The 18,200-nt window shown below is 46.7% G+C and overlaps 1 protein-coding gene across 2 annotated transcripts in view; it reads left to right on the top strand.

Annotated features, from left to right (window-relative positions):
• The window catches only part of SH3BP5 (SH3 domain binding protein 5), a 77,362-nt gene that overhangs the window by 23,713 nt on the left and 35,449 nt on the right, over positions 1-18,200 (top strand). For both annotated transcript variants that reach the window (XM_017884308.1, XM_017884254.1), the window contains exon 3: positions 6,783-6,911. In XM_017884308.1, coding sequence (XP_017739797.1) covers positions 6,783-6,911 — 129 coding nt within the window. The remainder of the gene's footprint in view (positions 1-6,782; positions 6,912-18,200) is intronic.

Below are 18,200 nucleotides of genomic sequence, written 5' to 3' on the forward strand. Positions count from 1 at the left end.
AAAAAAAAAAAAAAAAAAAAAACAAAAAAAGAATGTGGGTTGGTTGGCCCTTGCTTTCCTATGCTAATATGGCTTCCGTAAGGTGTATCTTTCAATCGCATGTTTAAAGCTTAATTCAACTACAAGTGACAGCAATACAATTTTAGCTAGCTTGAACAAAATAGAATGATAGTGGAAGGGGGCCTGTCTTGGCTCAGGGAAGAGGAGTATAGGGGTAGATTGTAAGGCGTTTTTGGGTCCAGAGGCTCAAAGTGCCACTGGGACCTCCTAGGGATCTCCTTCCCTTCTTTCTTCTCTGTCAGGCTCTCCCCTCATGGTGCCAAGATGGCTGCTGTCTGCTGTAGGCTTTCATTCCATCCTCTTAAACATCTCAGTGGAAGAAAGTTCCTCTGACAGTTTCAGAAAGGTCCCAAAATGAAGTCTCATTGGTTGTGATGGGTCACGTCTATCGCCCCTGCTCATAGAACAATCACTGTGGCTAGGAGTATGACTGTGGCCAGGCCCTGTCACATCACTAGGGACTGAGAGGTGGGGGTGAGGACCAAGGAATATTAGGGCTGTAATGCTGGGGATAGGAAAGATTTTCGTACCTCAGTACTTTTGGGAATTGTTACCCAAGTGGCTGTGACCCTCAGTGGAATGGTAACAGCTGGGTGGGCTTTTTCTTACAGGGATGGGGGGCGGGGGCGGGGACTGGCTTTGTGTTTACTTTCAATGCATCTTTGATGAATAGGCTTGTTGGTGGTTGGAGGTCAGCCAGTCATGCATAATTCCTGGCAGCACAACCTCATTTATAGAAGGAAACGCTGATGTCAAATCGAGTCTTCTGGATTTAATACCCTTTGATGGTCACACACTTAACACAGATAGTCACAAAAAGGGCATCGGTCAGACTGGCGGGCCCTGAACCTGCCCATCAGAATCACCCGAGGGGTCTTTTAACATACTCTGCACCCAGGTGACAATTTTGTAAAACCTAAATTTGATCAGGTCATGCCCCTGCTTAGAAAAATCTATGGTATTTTACAGTTGAAAACAAAAAACCAGGCAGGGTGTTCTGCACTTGTAGTTCCAACTACTTGGGAGGGGCAGGAGGATCCCTTGAGCCCAGGAGTTTGAAGCCACAGTGTGATATGATCATGCCTGTGAATAGCCTGGGCCTCATAGCAGGACTCTGTCTCTTAAGAAAACAAAAACCCCATCGCTTCTCGGTCTTTCGGCTAAGATCAAGTGAAAATGAAAACCCAAAAAACCCCAAAAAACAAAACACAAAATAAAGCAAACAAAAGCCCTATACTATCCCATTCGCCCATCTTACCCCTGTTTTTCCTCCCCTAGACAGTTAACTGTATTAGTTTAATATATTTTAGCTGATGGAGGTATTTACTTCTATGACCAAGTAGTATGTACTGTGTGACTACTTCTTGATCTTTTTCGTTTGGGTGACTATCTGTTGACATCCTGCTGTGGAAGATGAGGTTTTGTCTCTTTTCACCCCCTGTCTCGGACCTTTCCCATCTCCTGTCCTCTCAACAGAATCCATTGTGGTCAGTATTTGATTACCTTATTGCAGCTAGATAAGTGCTATTCACAATTGAGCCATCTAGTAAACTATGATTATGTTTCCTTTTTGTGATAGAATGTGTTCTTTAATTATTTCTGACAAAGGGTGCATTGGAAATAAATTACTTGAGACTTAAGTAACCCTGTGGGAAGAAAACCCACCACACAGAACCAGGTTAAAAGGTTCAATTTTGAGATATGATTGATGGCCAAAGGAAGAGAAATGGCAAATAGAGAATAGCAGAGGGAGACAGGATTTCAGTGATGAACTAGCACCAGAAAATCTTCTGCAAAGAAAGAAACAAGAAATAATCTCCCCTTTCCCACACCATGCCATGGTCTCCCATTGCTCATGGGATGAAGTTCAGATGCGTTTATATGGCCCAGGAGGCTTCCTGGCTCCAGCCCCTACCAGGCCAGCCTGTCCATGCTGGAGGGTCGAATGACCCCCTTCTCTCTCTGGTGGAATCCCCTTTCTTCATGTCTGACTTGGGTTGGGTGGCCTTCTCAGCCGTGTGTCTGTTGCTCAATGTGTGTAAGTAGTCTTAGCACTGCTTGACTTTAATTGTTGCTCTGCCATTTCCCAGCTCTGTGACCTTGGGCAAGTTACCTTTCTTCTCCTTGCCTTTATTTCCTCGTTTGTAAAATGTGAATAACAACAATGGCACCTACCTGTTAGGATTGTTAGCGATTGCACAAATTGGTGGGGTTAAAGCACTGACAGTAATGCCTGCCACATAGCAGTCAGTCAGTCTGTGCCCTGTATCCATCCTTCTTTCTCCACAAAGGCAGTGTTGGTGGGTTGTATTCACCAGTGCCCTAAAGAGCTCTTGGCAGATCAGATGTCTTTAGCCACTGGGCAGGGAACCTGAATGAGTGATTCAGGCACCAGAGTGGTAGGGACTGGAGAGGAGGGTAACCCCTGCCTAAGGGGGCACCTTCTGCTTCACTCCTAGCTATTTTTCTTTCTTTAAACTAAAAATTTGAGAATTCACTTTTTTTTTTTTTAATGTGAATTTTCCCTGACATTTACTGCACAGCATACCAGCCAAATGCACTAAGCTTATTGGCCCATAGGCCACTGCTTTGGGGCCCAGTTCTCATTTAACAGAGTAGGCGTGGGGGATGATGTGACCTGCCGCAGGCCACACGCTGACCAATCTGGCCCTCAGTTTTCTTAGTGGTGTGAATGTGGATAGCACTGGCACTGCCCACCACCAAGGAGGTGACCGTGAGGATGTGGTCATGCATACGAGTGCATCTTGCAAAGCGGCTGCCTGCACAGTGTAACAGGTTATTATGTCCGCCGTGCCCTTGTCTCCGGGAAACTCCCTGGGTAGTTTTTAATAGGGTCTCGGGGTCTCTTTTTATACCAGGAGGAAAATTGTATACATTTATTGAGCACTGACTGTGTGCCCAGAAATTGTTAAATGTTTTACATTTGTATTCTCCTTGATTCCTTCTAAGAGACCTCCCTATGGGATGGAAAGTAACAATTTCATAAGTAATACAAATGGTTCATAGAGAAGGCCCTGCTTTTAGGGCCTTGCAGAAGGAACTTTAGTCAGCATCAAATCTCTGTTTCTGATTAAAATCCTGGGCTTTGACAGCATGCTGCTTCCCACTTGCTGGAAACCAAGTCCTGTAGAAGCTCTGTGGGGCTTCTCTATTCCCTGGGCACTTCCCCCGGAGGAACAAGTCTAGTCTTGTTTTCTGCCTGTAGAAGCTGCAGCGGATGACCCTAAGCCTGGTCTGATAAGGGAGAAGGCAGAGGAAATCAGGATGATGATGATGGCACAGAACCAGGGGAAAGGGGGCAAAGCCTGTGTTGGATGTGGGATCCAGCCTCGGGAGCTGAGGCGCTCCCATGGGAGGCAGAGCTTTTACCCTCATATTTTGGAATGCCGGCGGCATTTTCAAACCCATCCAGCAAGCCCGCAGCTTGGGATGATGGGATGCATTAGAACTGATCAGAGCCTCCTCTACCCCCATGAGACTGCTGCAATTGCATGTTTAGAAATATAATTTTGGCTAGGTGCAGTGGCTCACGCCTGTAATCCCAGCACCTTGGGAGGCCTAGGCAGGTAAATTACTTGAGGCCAGGAGTTTGAGACCAACCTGGACAACATGTGACACCTCATCTCTACTAAAAATACGGAAAAAAAAAAAATTAGCTGGGTGTGGTGGCGCACACCTGTAGTTCCAGCTACTTGGGAGGCTGAGGCACAAGAATTGCTTGTACCTGGGAGGCAGAGGTTATAGTGAGCTGAGATCACACCACTGCATTCCAGCCTGCGTGACAGAGCGAGACTCTGTCTCAAAAAAAATAAAATAACATTTTTCCGATAGTTACTCTAGCCAATAGAACATGTGTTTTACCAGCAGGTGGGTGTTGAGTCTCCAGCCCCATAGCTCGTGATCATGTGTTGTTCCTTTGGAATATCCACTTCACCTTTTCTTTTCTTTTCTTTTCTTTTCTTTTCTTTTCTTTTCCTTTTTCTTCTCTTCTCTTCTCGTTTTGTTTTGAGACGGGGTCTGTCGTCCAGGCTGGAATGCGGTGGTGTGATCTCGGCTCACTGTGGCCTCAACCTTCTAGGCTTAAGCGATCTTCCCGCCCTGGCTGTAGGCACAGGCCACCATGCCCAGCTAGGTTTTTTTTTTTTTTTGAGACAGAGTCTCACTCTGTTGCCCAGGCTGGAGTGCAGTGGCGCCATCTCGGCTCACTGCAAGCTCTGCCTCCTGGGTTCATGCCATTCTCCTGCCTCAGCCTCCAAGGAGCTGGAATGACAGGCATCTGTCACCACACCTGGCTAATTTTTTTGTATTTTTAGTGGAAACGGGGTTTCACCTTGTTAGCCAGGATGGTCTCCATCTCCTGACCTCGTGAACTGCCCACGTCGGCCTCCCAAAGTGCTGGGATTACAGGCGTGAGCCACTGCACCTGGCCGCTAGTTTTGTGTTTTATAGAGACAGGGTCTTACTATATCCTCCAGCCTGGTCTTGAACTCCTGGTCTCAAGCGATCCTCCCACCTGGGCCTCCCAAAGTGTTGGGAAGACAGGTGTGAGCCACTGTGCCTGGCCATTTTCCTTTTTTTTTTTTGAGACAGAGTTTAGCTCTTGTTGTCCAGGATGGAGTGCAATGGAGCGATCCTGGCTCACTGCAACCTCTGCCTCCCAGGTTCAAGCGATTCTCCTGCCTCAGCTTCCTGAGGCTGAGGATTACAGGCATGTGCCACCATGCCCGGCTAATTTTGTATTTTTAGTAGAGACGGGGTTTCTCTGTGTTGGTCAGGCTGGTCTCGAACTCTTGACCTCAGGTGATCCAGCCGCCTTGGCCTCCCAAAGTACTGGGATTACAGGCGTGATCCACCGTGCCTGGCCTCCATTTCCCTTTTTTAAAAAACTTATGCATGTGTCCCTCCCTCCCCTAGGTGTGGCTTTGTCAGGCAGATGCCTGAGGGAGAGGTAGAGGGGATGTAGGGTTTGAGTCACTGACCTGATCCCTCCTAATAGGTCTTCCCAGACCTGGGACTAACTTATTTAACTTTTTTTTTTTTCTCTCATACTTCTTGTATCTGGTTTCTTGACTTTTACAACATGATTAAGCCTTACACAGTCCTCCTTTGCCTTCCTAACTCCTGTCAAGGTCCAAGTTACTAGTTGCTGTCGCCAGGATGGATGGCCACCCCTTATCTCTTGCCATTCTCCACGTTCCAGACCTCCGGCCTCCTTCAGTTTCTTGCAAACACCATGCTGTTCCCATTCCCCTCTTATCTGGACACAGGCTCTGCTGCCTGCTTGGAACTCAGTATTTTTCTTCCCTCCCCCGAATTCATATTCTTGCTTTGGACTTTTGTTTAGATAGTACTCCTCTGGAAGTTTCCTGTGACTCTCCCTCTGATACATGGTCTGGTGCCATTCTTCCCTGCTGAGTTCCATGGCGCCTGGACCATTCCTACCTTGTCACTGACTTTTCTGGAATGGACTGTAATACCTACCTCACCTACCAGGCTGTAAGTGCCCTGGAGACAGGGCCACGCCTAAGGCCCAGGACCAGGTCTGGGATGTGGTAAATAAATAAATAAATAAATTTGCACTCAGTGTTTAACATTGACAGCATCGTTTGGACTGAAGCTGCCAGAGGCGGCTGGACATTCTTCCCCAGAAAGATGTTTAGTCAGTGTTGAATCCATGTCTCTGATTAAAATCCTGAGCTTTGACAACATGCTGTCCAGAGGTCCTGGACAAAGCTTTTTAATCTATACCATGCTATCCAATATAGTAGTTGCTAGCCATGTTAATTAAAAAATTTTAAATATAATGAAGGAATTATTATTATTTTTTTTGAGACAGTGTCTCACTCTGTCACCCAGGCTGGAGTGCAGTGGCACGATCTCGGCTCACTGCAAGCTCTGCCTCCTGATTCAAATGATTGTCCTGCCTCAGCCTCCTCAGTAGCTGAGATTACAGGTGCCCCCCACCGTGCCCGACTAATTTTTTTATTTTTAGCAGAGACAGGCTTAATTTCCAAAGTGTCCATCCTACCGATATCTCCCCATAGTGCACAACATGCTGTGCACATACACAGTAGGTGCTCAGAAACTTTGCGTTGTTACTCACTAAACTTTTTTATTTTGAGACAGAGTCGTGCTTTGTCACCCAGGCTACAGTACAGGGGCATGATCTCGGCTCACCACAAGCTCTGTCTCCTGGGTTCAAGAGATTCTTGTGCCCCAGCCTCCTGAGTGGTTGGGACTACAGTGCCTGACACCACGCCTGGCTAATTTTTGTATTTTTAGTGGAGATGGGGTTTTGCCACGTTGGCCAGGCTGGTATCCAACTCCTGACCTCAAGTGATCCGCCTGCCTAAGCCTCCCAAAGTGCTGGGATTACAGGCTTGAGCTAACACGCCCGGCCTGATTAAAACTAACTAAACTAAAAACTCCTTTCCTCAGTCACACCAGCCAGTTCCAAGTGCTCAGTAGCCACACGTGGCTGGTGGCCGCCGCACTGCACAGTGCAGAGCACAGGACGTTTCCGCCATGGCAGGAAGCTCTTTTGGGCGGTGCTGCTCTAGACACTGTCTTATACAGGTGCTACTTTAGAGGTCTGTATGTTGGGTAAAGTCCTTTGTTGGTGTTTTTGTCTAGGTCCAGTAGGTGTTTGCAGATCCCTTCTTAAGCCTGAACTGTGTTTCCTCGGTTTCCCCTGGCTGCAGGATGCTCGTCAGAAGTTCCGCTCTGTTCTGGTTGAAGCAACGGTGAAACTGGACGAACTGGTGAAGAAAATTGGCAAAGCTGTGGAAGACTCCAAGCCCTACTGGGAGGCACGGAGGGTGGCGAGGCAGGTAAGATAGCCCTGTAGATGTCTCCACTCCCTCAAGCCTCCCTACCCCTCAGTTTTGAGGGTGACTTTGACTCTGTATCTCCTGCTGAAGGCCAGAAGCTTGAGTCCTATATGTCTTATCTGCAGTGACCCACCCCACCGCAATCTGCTTCATTTCAATGCTCGACACTATTAATAGGGTGTGAGTGCTGGCATTTGGATGACCCTGCAAGTGGGTGCTCCCTGAGTTGGGGCTGGGTGTGCTTACGGGGACACGTCCAGAATGTGTTCCTCCTCCGCTCCTAATGACAACCTGTCAGTCAGCAGTAGGAAGATGCGCTTCCTCCCTCGCGTTCGCCTCACTCTTGGGAGTGTTTAGCCTTCTGCTTCTCTTGAAACATTGGTTCTCTCTCTCTCTCTCTCTTTTTTTTTTTTCCCTTTTTAAGATTTGGTAGGTGAGTTCTTATACACTCCTTAGCGAATTCTGACTTCTGTGGCCATTGTCCTGCTGAAACTTTGGTTCTTTGTCCTGAGAGCCCAAATAAGAAGTGGTGAAACAGACTGGAAGGGGAGTGGCGGAGGGGAGCTGTGATCAGGCGATTGCTGGGGGCTGCTTGGAAATGGGTTCTGGTTTAGGAGTTGGTCTTCCTTTGGCTGCTGTGTGACGTGATGTGCCACTTGTGTCACCTGCAGCCTCTGATAGCCACGCCCTGTGAACGGGGAAGGTAAAGAGCCCCCAATAGTTACTGGTACCTGCTGTGTGGCAGGCCCTGGGCTGGGGGCTGTATTCACCTTCCTCAGCCCGCTTGGGTTTCCCAATTAGAGAGCTCATGTGAATCACCAACCCTGTGATGCCTCTTGAGATGAGAGTTCAGATTTCCCAAGAAGATCTAAGCAGTTCGTCCAAATTGTAGTTCACTAGCGAATGACCCAGTGCTGTCCCTGTGGTCTGTTTATGACACGATAGAAGATGCTGCCTTCAAAAGTGTCCAGTTGTAAGAAGATGCTTAGTGAGGCTGGGCATGGTGGCTCACACCCGTAATCCCAGCACTCCGGGAAGCTGATCACTTGGTGGGCAGATCACTGGAGGTCAGGTGTTCGGGATCAGCCTGGCCAACATGTTGAAACCCCTCTCTTCTAAACATACAACAATTAGCTGGGTGTGGTGGTGGGCACCTGTAATCCCAGCTACTCGGGAGGCAGAGGCATGAGAATCGCTTGAACCTAGGAGGTGGAGGTTGCAGTGAGCTGAGATTGTGCCACTGCACTCCAGCCTGGGTGACAGAGCACAAGTATGTCTCAGAAAAAAAAAAAAAAAAAAAAAAAAAACGAAAAAATTAACAACAACAACGCAAAGTTTCTGAGCACCTACTGTGTATGTGCACAGCATGTTGTGCACTGTAGGGGAGATATCAGTAGGATGGACCCTTTGGAAATTAAGTCCTAGAAATCTAGGAATATATTAAGATAGACCCATAGAGAATGAGGCCAGGACTTAACCATTCCTCTTCTTTTCCCTGTCTCCATGCATCTCTCAAATTTCTCTTCAAGGGAGCCCCTTGTTGTTTTGGGAGTTCTACCAAGATCCTGTCTGTGTGTTTGGGTTTTGTGCTCTGAACCCTGAGCTGAAATTTCTGGTTGGACCTTGCCAGATATGTTGCCTTTATTCCTAGACAGAGTGGCTGTCCAAAACCCTTCTTCCTTCCCTGGCCTGGTGCACTGGACTGTACACTTCAAAGTTCTGATGGCTCGTTGGTCTGTACAAGCCTTGAGCAGCAGCCACTCCCTTTCTCCACTTCCAGCTGGGCCCTGCCCAGGCTTCTAGCGTTCTCGGGAGAAGAAACCCTTCTCCAAAAAGGACTTTCCAATTCCTACAGATTCCAGCACGCTGAGGCATTCCCCCTCCAAAGTGTCCATGTTGCATCAATCTTTGAGATGCCCCCCCAAGTTGAGGATGTGTCCTACCCACTGTAGGCTGAGGTTGTATCATTCTTGACCTGAAACAGAAGTTTGGAGGTTTCAGGTTAGGTTTGAGGAGAAGCTTCTAAGGATTTAATTTAAACATTGGATAAATATCGAGGAATTCAGAAAACCTCCTGTCCTGAAAGTCTTTAACATGGGGATTTATGCTTCTGTGATGCCATTTAGCCCACGTGTGTCTATTAAAAGCAGGCCATGTGCCCATGCTGCAGAATGATTGAAGGATGGTCTGTTAAAGCATCCCATTGGAGTCGCGGAAGCGGCTTCTCTACCTTAAGTTTCCCTTGCCTGGTCCCCAAGTTCAGGTTTAGGGGCAGAGATGGCTCTAGGGGGCTTTGTGTCGGGGTTTCTCGAGGCTGGTCCTCTGATTCAGGTCGCTCCCTTGGCTGTGCTGGTGTGAAACGTGCTCCCGCCTCAGGTCTTTGGACTTGCCTGTTCCTCTGTTTGGTGGTGTCCTAACCCTGGTATTTTCATAGCCTGATTCCTCATCTCCTTCAGGTTTCTGCTCAAATGTCCCTTTATCCATGAGGCCTTCTCAGGCTAACATTTAAAATGGTAATTCCCAGCCCACCATCCCTGCCAGCCCCAACCCCCATGCCTTGCTTCCCTTTTTCCCTGTGGGACTTCTCCCCATCTGACCTGTTATAATTTGCTTGTTTACAGTAAGTGAAGCTCCACACGGGCAGAGAGTTTCATTCGTTTGGCTCCTTACCAGGTCTGCAATGCCAGTATACAGAAGGTGCGCAAATACCGTATAAATCAATAAATGAACAAACTAGTGAATGATGTTGGGGAGCCGCCCACAGACCAGAGGTTCCTCCCCTGCCCTCCCTTGAAGTCATGAGCTTTTCCTCTCCGTTGCTCCTTTACTTACAGCCTCTTTCCCACCCGGTAGCTAGGTAAGCAGATGGAGAGTGGTATGACTGGCAAATCCAGCCTTGTCTGGGTTGGGTTCATTCAAATCCCATTTAGCAGGTGGGTCCCCAGCTGGCTGTGACACATCCTGAAGCGGATTTCACACCACTCCCTGTTCTTCTGCACCCCAAATCTTCTTTGATGGCAAAAGAGGTAGGAGGGAGCTGGCTGGGAGGCTCCTAGTCTGTTGGGAAGCAGTGGATGGTGGCTCCTCTCCATCTCTTCATCCCTTCTCTTGGCCAGTGAGGACAATAGGACAATTACTGAGTCCCTTGGGCAAGGCACTGAGTCATCTGGTCGAATCAGATGATGCCCAGGTCCTGGGGATGAGTGAGTCACTCTTAATGGGTAGAGCCGAAGATGAAGATGAATGTTGAGAGCGTCCTGCCTGGCTTTATGCCTGCAAGCCCTCCCCGTAATCTCCTTCCTTCTTGCAGGTGGGCAGGAAGAAGCAGGGTAGAAAAGGTTAGATTCCTAACCTAACTCCTACCCCTCAACCCCAAGGGACCTTGTTGGTCAATAGCAAAGGAACTGGAAGGATGTTCAAAGGCTGAGGCAGGGCATGGATGTCACATTTCATCTCTGTGGAGGATGGGCTGCTCAGGCCAGATGGATGAGCTTGTTTGTGTGCGAATGTTCCTCTCACCTTCCTGATGGTGAGGGGGGCGATGTCCACCTCCAGCTGCTGCCAAGCGGGGCTTCCTGTTTTCTTCCTCTGTTCTTGTCCCCACCCCCTTCCTTTTTATATTTACAAACCTCTCTGGCTATGTACAGCAGGGAATGGTGCCCGAGAAACTCCTTCAGATAGCAGTTCTTTCTAGTTCGACTCAGGAGGCTCTGCATCCTCAGGGTCCCTGCGTCCTCGTTCATGAAATGCTGGCAGTCAAGGGAACAGCCCTGGCTATCTCCTGAGGTTGGCCTTAGGATTTAAGTGAGATAGCGTGTTTGACAGCGGAATCCCAGCATGAGCTCGGGTTTTGGCTTCATTAAAAAAGTAGAATTTAATGTAGAAAATTTAGAAAATAGACAAAAAGAAGAAAATAAGTCCCAGTACCTTCTCTTACTATTTATATCCCATTTTTTTTTAAAAAAAGAAATCATAATTACATGGTAGTCATGTATCAATGCGTTTTCTACGTTTGATGGTTACATTATTATTATGTGAGAGACAGTCCTTATTTGTAGGAAATAGCAACTACAAAAAGTATTTGGGGGGTGATGGAGCATCAGGTCCTCACTCAAATGGTTGAATGCAAAAGTTATTTGTACTGTGCTTTTCTTAACTTTGTGAATATTTTGAAATAAAATATGCTATTTGGAGAAAATAAGATAGTGTAGTGGTGGTTTTATATGTCTGGAATATCCATGTCTATCTATTCAGCATCTCAATTGAGGGTACTTGAAAGGGAAAAATCTCCTACACTTGATTTTCTGTGAAGAGTTTACAAAGATTGGTAATTTCAGCCTGGGAAACATAGTGAGATCTTGTCTCTATATGAAATAAAAAAAAAAATTATAAAATTAGCTGGATATAATGATATGTGCCTGTGGTCCCAGCCCCCAGGAGGCTGAAGCAGGAGGATTGCTTGAGCACAGAAGTTCAAGACTGCAGTGAGCCATGATGCCTCTTGTACTCCAGCCTGGGTGACAGAGCAAGACCCTGACTTAAAAAAAAAAAAAAAATCTAATTGTTGGGCTGGTAGAAATTGTACCGGTTCATTAAAAATTTGCATCAATTTTACTTTTCCTGATAGGAGCTCATTTTCCAGCCAATGAGTCAGATCCAGTTCTGTGATCTTGAAAACCAAGTCCAAATTCTGCCAAGCAGAGGTAGAACATGATGTGTGTTTTCTATGCCAGGTTGGGGGCAGGGCACTGGCTTTGATTTGAGAGTTTTTGTCCTTGAGCCCAAGCTTGTTTTAAGCTTTGGCATATCTGCTTTGACATATCTGCCAGCCCATCTGGCCTTCAGCATGTGATGGGGGAGCAGTCTGATGAGGGCAGAGCCCGTGTGACTCAGTGACGCTGAAAAGCAGGGTGTATCTTGCTTACCTGGCTCCCTGGGTGCTGACTGGTCTAACAGTGGCTTTGGACCTGTCATTTTATCACTGTCAGTCCCAGCCCTGATTTTCTCCTCTTTAAGAAAATTGTGGTAAGGTACATACAACACAAAATATACCATTTTTACTATTCTTTTTTTTCTTTTTTGCCTCTCCCCCATTTTAACCGTTCTTAAGAATGGCATTAAGACATTCACATTGTGGATGCACATTCACTTGCTGTGCAGCGCTCACCACCATCCACCTCTAGAACCCTTGCATCTTCCCAGACGGAAACTCCGTCCCCGTTCAACACTAACTCTCCATTCCCTGCCTCTCCCAAGCTCAGGCAACCACCACTTCTGTTTTCTAGTTCTATGAATTTTACTACCCTAGGTACCTCATGTAAGTATTGAGGAATCATATAGTATTTGTCATTTTGTTACTGGCTTATTTCACTTAGCATAATGTCCTCAACATTCATCCATGTTACAGCATGTGTCAGAATTTCCCTTCACTGAATGTGTATACCACCTTTTATTTATCCATTCATCCATGGACGTTGGGCAACCCTTGTTATTTTTGAATGGCTGGAATGTGTCAGAAGAGAGCAGAGCACTTTGCAAACTTGATGGGCAGCATAAATGCAAAATAGTGGGGGTTATTTAGTGCTGAAAGTTGCCTGTTTTGTGTCTATGGAGCCATATAAGGCCATGTCTTACATATAACCTCCTTTAGAAAAGGAGATGTTCTTCTTTAAGGAGTGGAAAAACATTTGAAACTTGTAGAGTGACTTGTAGGCTCACCTCTTAAAGGCTGTGGGGCCTTTGGCAGGTTACCTAATCTCTGTGCCTCAATTTTTTTAATCCATAAAATGGAGTTGGCTGGTTGAGGGATCTCAGGCCTGTAATCCCGGCACTTTGGGAGGCCAAGATGGGAGGAATGCTTGAAGCCAAGAGTTCGAGGCCAGCCTAGGCAATGTAGTGAGACCCCCATCTCTACAAAAAGTAGCCAGGCATGGTGGTGCATGCCTGTATTCCTGGCTACTCAGGAGGCAGAGGCAGGAGAATTGCTTGAGCCCAGGAGTTCCAGAGTACAGTGAGCTATGATTGTGCCACTGCATTCCATCCTGGAGGACAGAGTGAGACCCTGTTTCTTAAAAAGAAAGAAAAGTTGTGTATCAATTAGCTTTTGCTATGAAACAAACCACCCTAAAACTTAATGCTTAAGACATTTATTTAGCTTATGGTTTTGTTGGCCAGTTTTTCTGATCTTGGGCTTAGAGCTGATCTCTCACATTTACAATCAGTTGGTGGTTTAGCAGGGGGCTGGCTGATCTTGGCCTTATCTATCAAGCAGTTGGTTGGTGGTCAGCTAGGGTAGCAGGGGTGACTGGGCCACATGTATCTTTCATCCACCAGGCTAGCCTGGTCATTTTCATACAGTGTTGAGATTCCAGGAACAAAAAGGGTGAGCCCTTTTCAAGCCTCTGCTTGTTTCATGTTTATTAACATCTTACGGGCTAAAGTCAGTCATGGGGCCAGTCCAAATTCAAGAGTTGGTAAAGATAAACTCTACCTGCAAAGTATTCTAGCTACTTTTGCAGTTAACTACAGCGATTGAATTAGTACATGTAAAGCATTTGGATCCAACAAATGTAAGATTATCCCAGATGTATTTTTCTACCAGATGTTGAGTATCTGGTGAATCTGCTGCCTCATAATAAAAAAAAGATCACCACCACAAAGAACCTATTGGTAGAAGAGGAAACAAGCCTCTCCTGGCTGGGAGGGGGCTATGGAAGATAGAGAGATTGTGCCAGGTGTGTAAGAGTGAGCCCAGGTAGATTGAGTGCATAGTGAGTTAATTTGTGAGGACAGAATGTGCTGGAGGATCAAAACTGATGAGCGAGGGAGTAGCTGACTTACCTTTTGACTGATCAAAAGCACTCTATGCTCAAAGGGATAGTGTGGCATGGGCCTTGAATGGATGGAGAATCGTGTTTCGAATGAAATGAAATGGGTCAAGTGTATCAATTAATCTTCTGAACTATTATGTTAATCCTAGAAGAACAGAGTATTATAGTGGTCCTTTATTGGGAAATTCTAGGCATTGATTTTGTTTGTAGAAAACCTTCCATGGCCAGGAGTGGTGGCTCATGCCTGTAATCCTGGCACTTTGGGAGATTGAGGTGGGAGGATTGCTTGAGCCCAGGAGTTCAATAGCACCCTGGGCAACATGTGAGACACCATTTCTTTAAAAAAAAAAAAAAAAAGGCAGACATGGTGGTGCTTGCTTGTGGTCCTAGCTACTTAGGAGGCTGAGGCAGAAGGATTGCGTGAGCCTGAGAAGTCAAGGCTGCATGGAACTGTGATTGCACCACTGCGCTCCAGTCTGGGTGAAAGGGTGAGACCCTGTCTCAGAAAAAAAAAAAAAAAAAAAAGATGAGAGCCTGGAGAGGCTGATGTTCTGCAAAGGTGGGATATAAACTCAAGGATATGTCAAATGTAGGTTATTACTTCATGTGTCTGTGTGGGGATTTAAAAAAATTTATTATTTTCTTTTCTTCAGTAGCTATTGACTGAGCCCCTACTGTATGCCAGGTGTTGTTGTAGCCACTTGTTGACTTATCAAGCATAGAACAAAGATCCTGTCCTTATGGAGCTGACATTCCCCTCATGGCAGTCTTATAAAAGGGTGTGGGATGGACTGTTTTGAGCAAAAGTAGAATCTTTGTTACTGACCTGGATAGGGGGGTGTGTGTGTGTGTGTGTGTACACACACCCCTACATATATATATATGACTTCTCCATTTGCGATATGGAGTGAGACTGTGGGAGGATTATAGCAGGCCAGGGGATTGGCAAAGAAAAGCATCTCCCCTTTGTCTGCGCTGGCCATTGTGGAGTATACAGTTGGTCTGTATCCTCCACGAACCCTATCTACATGAAGGTGGTGCTATGGCAGAGGTAAATACAATCAATTCTCATTATCTGTGGCAGTCATATTCTATAAAGTTGCCACAGACACTGAATTGGCAGGTACCAAGGTTTTGCTCCTAGGGGAAATAGAGGGGTAGGTTCCTGAGAGCCTCTGGTCACAATATTTTTGTCAGCCAATCAATACATAACTTTGTTATATGTGTGTTTCTGTTTAAAGACCCCTTATTTAGTATGTTTCTTATAATCAATTATATGCAATATATCTTCATAATAAAACACTAGCTGCAAAGGGTTGGATGTTCTCCTGACTCTGGGTGATGTGACTGTAAACTTCTTTGGCTCTTAGCCTCATGATAATGCTGTCCACTCTGCTTTTTTAATCTGGTGTGACCTCGCAGGCTTAGTGCCAGATGGAATCCACAAATCCAGCCGCACTTTCATCTTTTCCATAGCTTCATCATGCACAACGGATGTTACTTTAGCACTTAACTAGAGTGAACTCATGTTCAGATTGGCAAATTTCCTCTTCCTTTTTCTGCATATGTCGTTTTGTTGACTCATTAACACTGAACTCACAGCCAACAGTGGTATAACTTCTGCCTGAACGAAGCTCGTCTAATGCAAGTATTTTCTCCATAAGGCACATCACAGCCTTCTTGTACTTAGGAGCACTAGAAAGCACTTAATTGCTATACTTGGAGGCCAGTTTATAGAGAAAATCATCAACAAAAGCACAAAATGTCAAAACATAGCACTAAAAGGACCGAGGAAAGGACACTTGTTTTCAGTATGAGAGCCAGAACAAGAAGGCAGAGTAGCTTCTTGTTGGATGTCAGCTAGAAACGTATGTATCAGGCGGCTCATTTCTTCACACTGTGCTTGTGGATGGATGGCCCCAAGAGCACTGCGAGTGTTGATTTTGGGGTTACAAATAAAGCTTAGTAAGTAGGTAAATTCAAAAATATGAAGCTGTGAACAATGAGGACTGACTGTATTTGCCAAGAGCCACATGGAGAGGCTTATTTGTTAGTGCGCTGAACCATGTGGCTCTGATGTAGATGGCAAAGGGAAGAAGCCAGGGAGTGTGTCACTGTGTGTGTGTACTGGCGGGGGATGCTGCCCATTAGGAAGGCTTGAGGGGAAGGACACGCTGCACACTCCAAAGCACAAGAGGGAGGCGGCTGGTAAAGACAGAAGAGCAGAGATCTGAGGGAAGGGGTCAGTGGGGATATGAACGTGGGTAAAGAAGCCAGAGCCTTGGAAAGGAGGCTTTTAGGACTAAAGGCAGTTTTTGAGCTCATTCATGCAGTTATTTCCCTGCGCGCCCCTGCCTCTTCTGGGCTGGGGTAACTGAGAAGCTCTTGTTCCAAGAATCTGGAATCCTTGGGAACTTTACCCTCATGTGGCCCTGTTCCTGCTATGACTTCAGCGTGGCTTTGTCATGCCTTCCTTCTTCCCAGTCACTTTCATTTCTACAGAGCCACTTGCCTGCCTGGGGGCAGTTCTTGCCACGGGACTTTGGGTGAGGAGGTCTGGCTCAGTGACGTTCATCCCTGTGGCCCTGGTCACATTCCCCCTGGGTGGCCACAGGCCAGTTCCTGGGAACTGCGTCATTCCTGCTGCCCAAAGTAAGGGCACATAGTAGAATGACGGGGCATCTGTCTCAAAGCAGAGTTCCTGGAGATTTATGGCAAGAACGGAGCATGGACTCTTAACTCTCTCTTGCTTGAAAGACTGCATCCTGCCTGACAGTCTTGGCTGAAGATTCTGGGAAAGAAGCAGCTGCACTTTGGAAGCTTGGAATCTTGAATTAGGACAGGGTCAGGAGGGAGATGAGCGGCAGCTTTTGACCCAGGTCAAAGGCTTCTGACACAGAGAAGTAGATTTTTGGGCTTCTGCCAGAAGGGTTGCACCTCCTGCTTGGCTGGCTCTGCCTCAGGCGTCTGGGGCTGGAGCAGGGACAGTGTTGCTGATCTTGAGTTTTTCTTTTTGTTTCTTTTCTTTTTTTCCTTTTTTTTTTTTTTTTTGAGACAGAGTTTCGCTGTTGTTGCGCAGGCTGGAGTGCGATGGCACGATCTTGGCTCACCGCAGCCTCTGCCTCCTGGGTTCAAGCAATTCTCCTGCCTCAGCCTCCTGAGTAGCTAGAATTAGAGGCATGCGCCACCACGCCCAGCTAATTTTGTATTTTTAGTAGAGACAGGGTTTCTCTACGTTGGTCAAGCTGGTCTCAAACTCTCGAACTCAGGTGATCTGCCCGCCTCGGCCTCCCAAAGTGCTGGGATTACAGGTGTGAGCCACCACGCCTGGCCTAGGGTTTCTTTTCTGGTGGTGCCATGGGCCACTTGCATTCCACCCCATTCTGTCTGGCAGGTGGCAGGAAGCCCGCATGGGGGACTGTTTGCAGGCAGGTCTTAGCCAGGAAGCATTGGGCTGGAGGAGCTGCTCTCTATCACCTTGTCATTTGGGAGGTTTGTCATGGGCAACTCCCTTTTTCTTGTCTCCTTTGCTATTCACAGAGGCATGGCTGAGCCCCAGTTGGTGCTGCCAGGCAGGCAGTGTTCTCTCTGAAGTGAACAGGTGTGGTTTGTCACCGCAGCATAGTGGTTAGAGGGGAAACAGGGTGTGGAGTTTGGTTCCCTGAAACCACGATGCTCTTCAGATGTTTCCTTCTTTCTTCTCAACTGTACCCTGCTTTCAGTAAAATGATTGCATGGACGTAGTTAGCCCCTTCCCCTCTGTAAACCACAGGCATTCCCTGGCAAGAGTGGTAGAGTGATTAATTTTTCAGTTAAAGGAAATCAGACCATAGGTTGTATTTCTGCTACGAGTTTCATCGACACAGGCTGGCCTTTTTATGTTGCTTGGCAACGAGGTTTGGGCCCCTGGCCAGATGGCTGTGCACTCTTGGTGCACCTTCTGTTCCTTTCCTGACTCAGAGGATGCCCCTGCTTTCCTTCCTTTCTTTTCCTCTTCTTCCCCAGCCCTCCCAGTTGTGACTTCTATGAAAATCTACCCTGAAGAATCTGATGAAATTGTTCATGCTGAGAAGTAAATGACTGATAAGACTTAGAGATTTATGGTCTCTGGGCCTTCAAGTGGTTCTGACTTACAAATATTCCCATAGCTTAGAATACCCTGCTTCCAACCTGGTGGGACTGCATATTCCCAACTCGGGGTTCGTCATGCTTCAGGAACCTCTCCACATGTGAGAGACAGAGCACCACCCTTTACACCAAGTGGGAAATGCTTGGAAGTGCAGGCTGTAGGTGGAGTTTTCATTTCTACACAGTGGGATGACCTTGTGGAGTTTAAGCCAGAAGTAAGATTGGCAGGTAGAACACAGGAATTTCAGTTAAATTTCAGATTATTTTTTAAAGTATAAATTTGTTCTATGCCATATTTGGTACATAAGCTAAAAAAACTGTTTACTTGAAA

Source organism: Rhinopithecus bieti, unplaced genomic scaffold (assembly GCF_001698545.2).
Source record: "Rhinopithecus bieti isolate Rb0 unplaced genomic scaffold, ASM169854v2 scaffold_12, whole genome shotgun sequence".
NCBI lineage: Eukaryota > Metazoa > Chordata > Mammalia > Primates > Cercopithecidae > Rhinopithecus > Rhinopithecus bieti.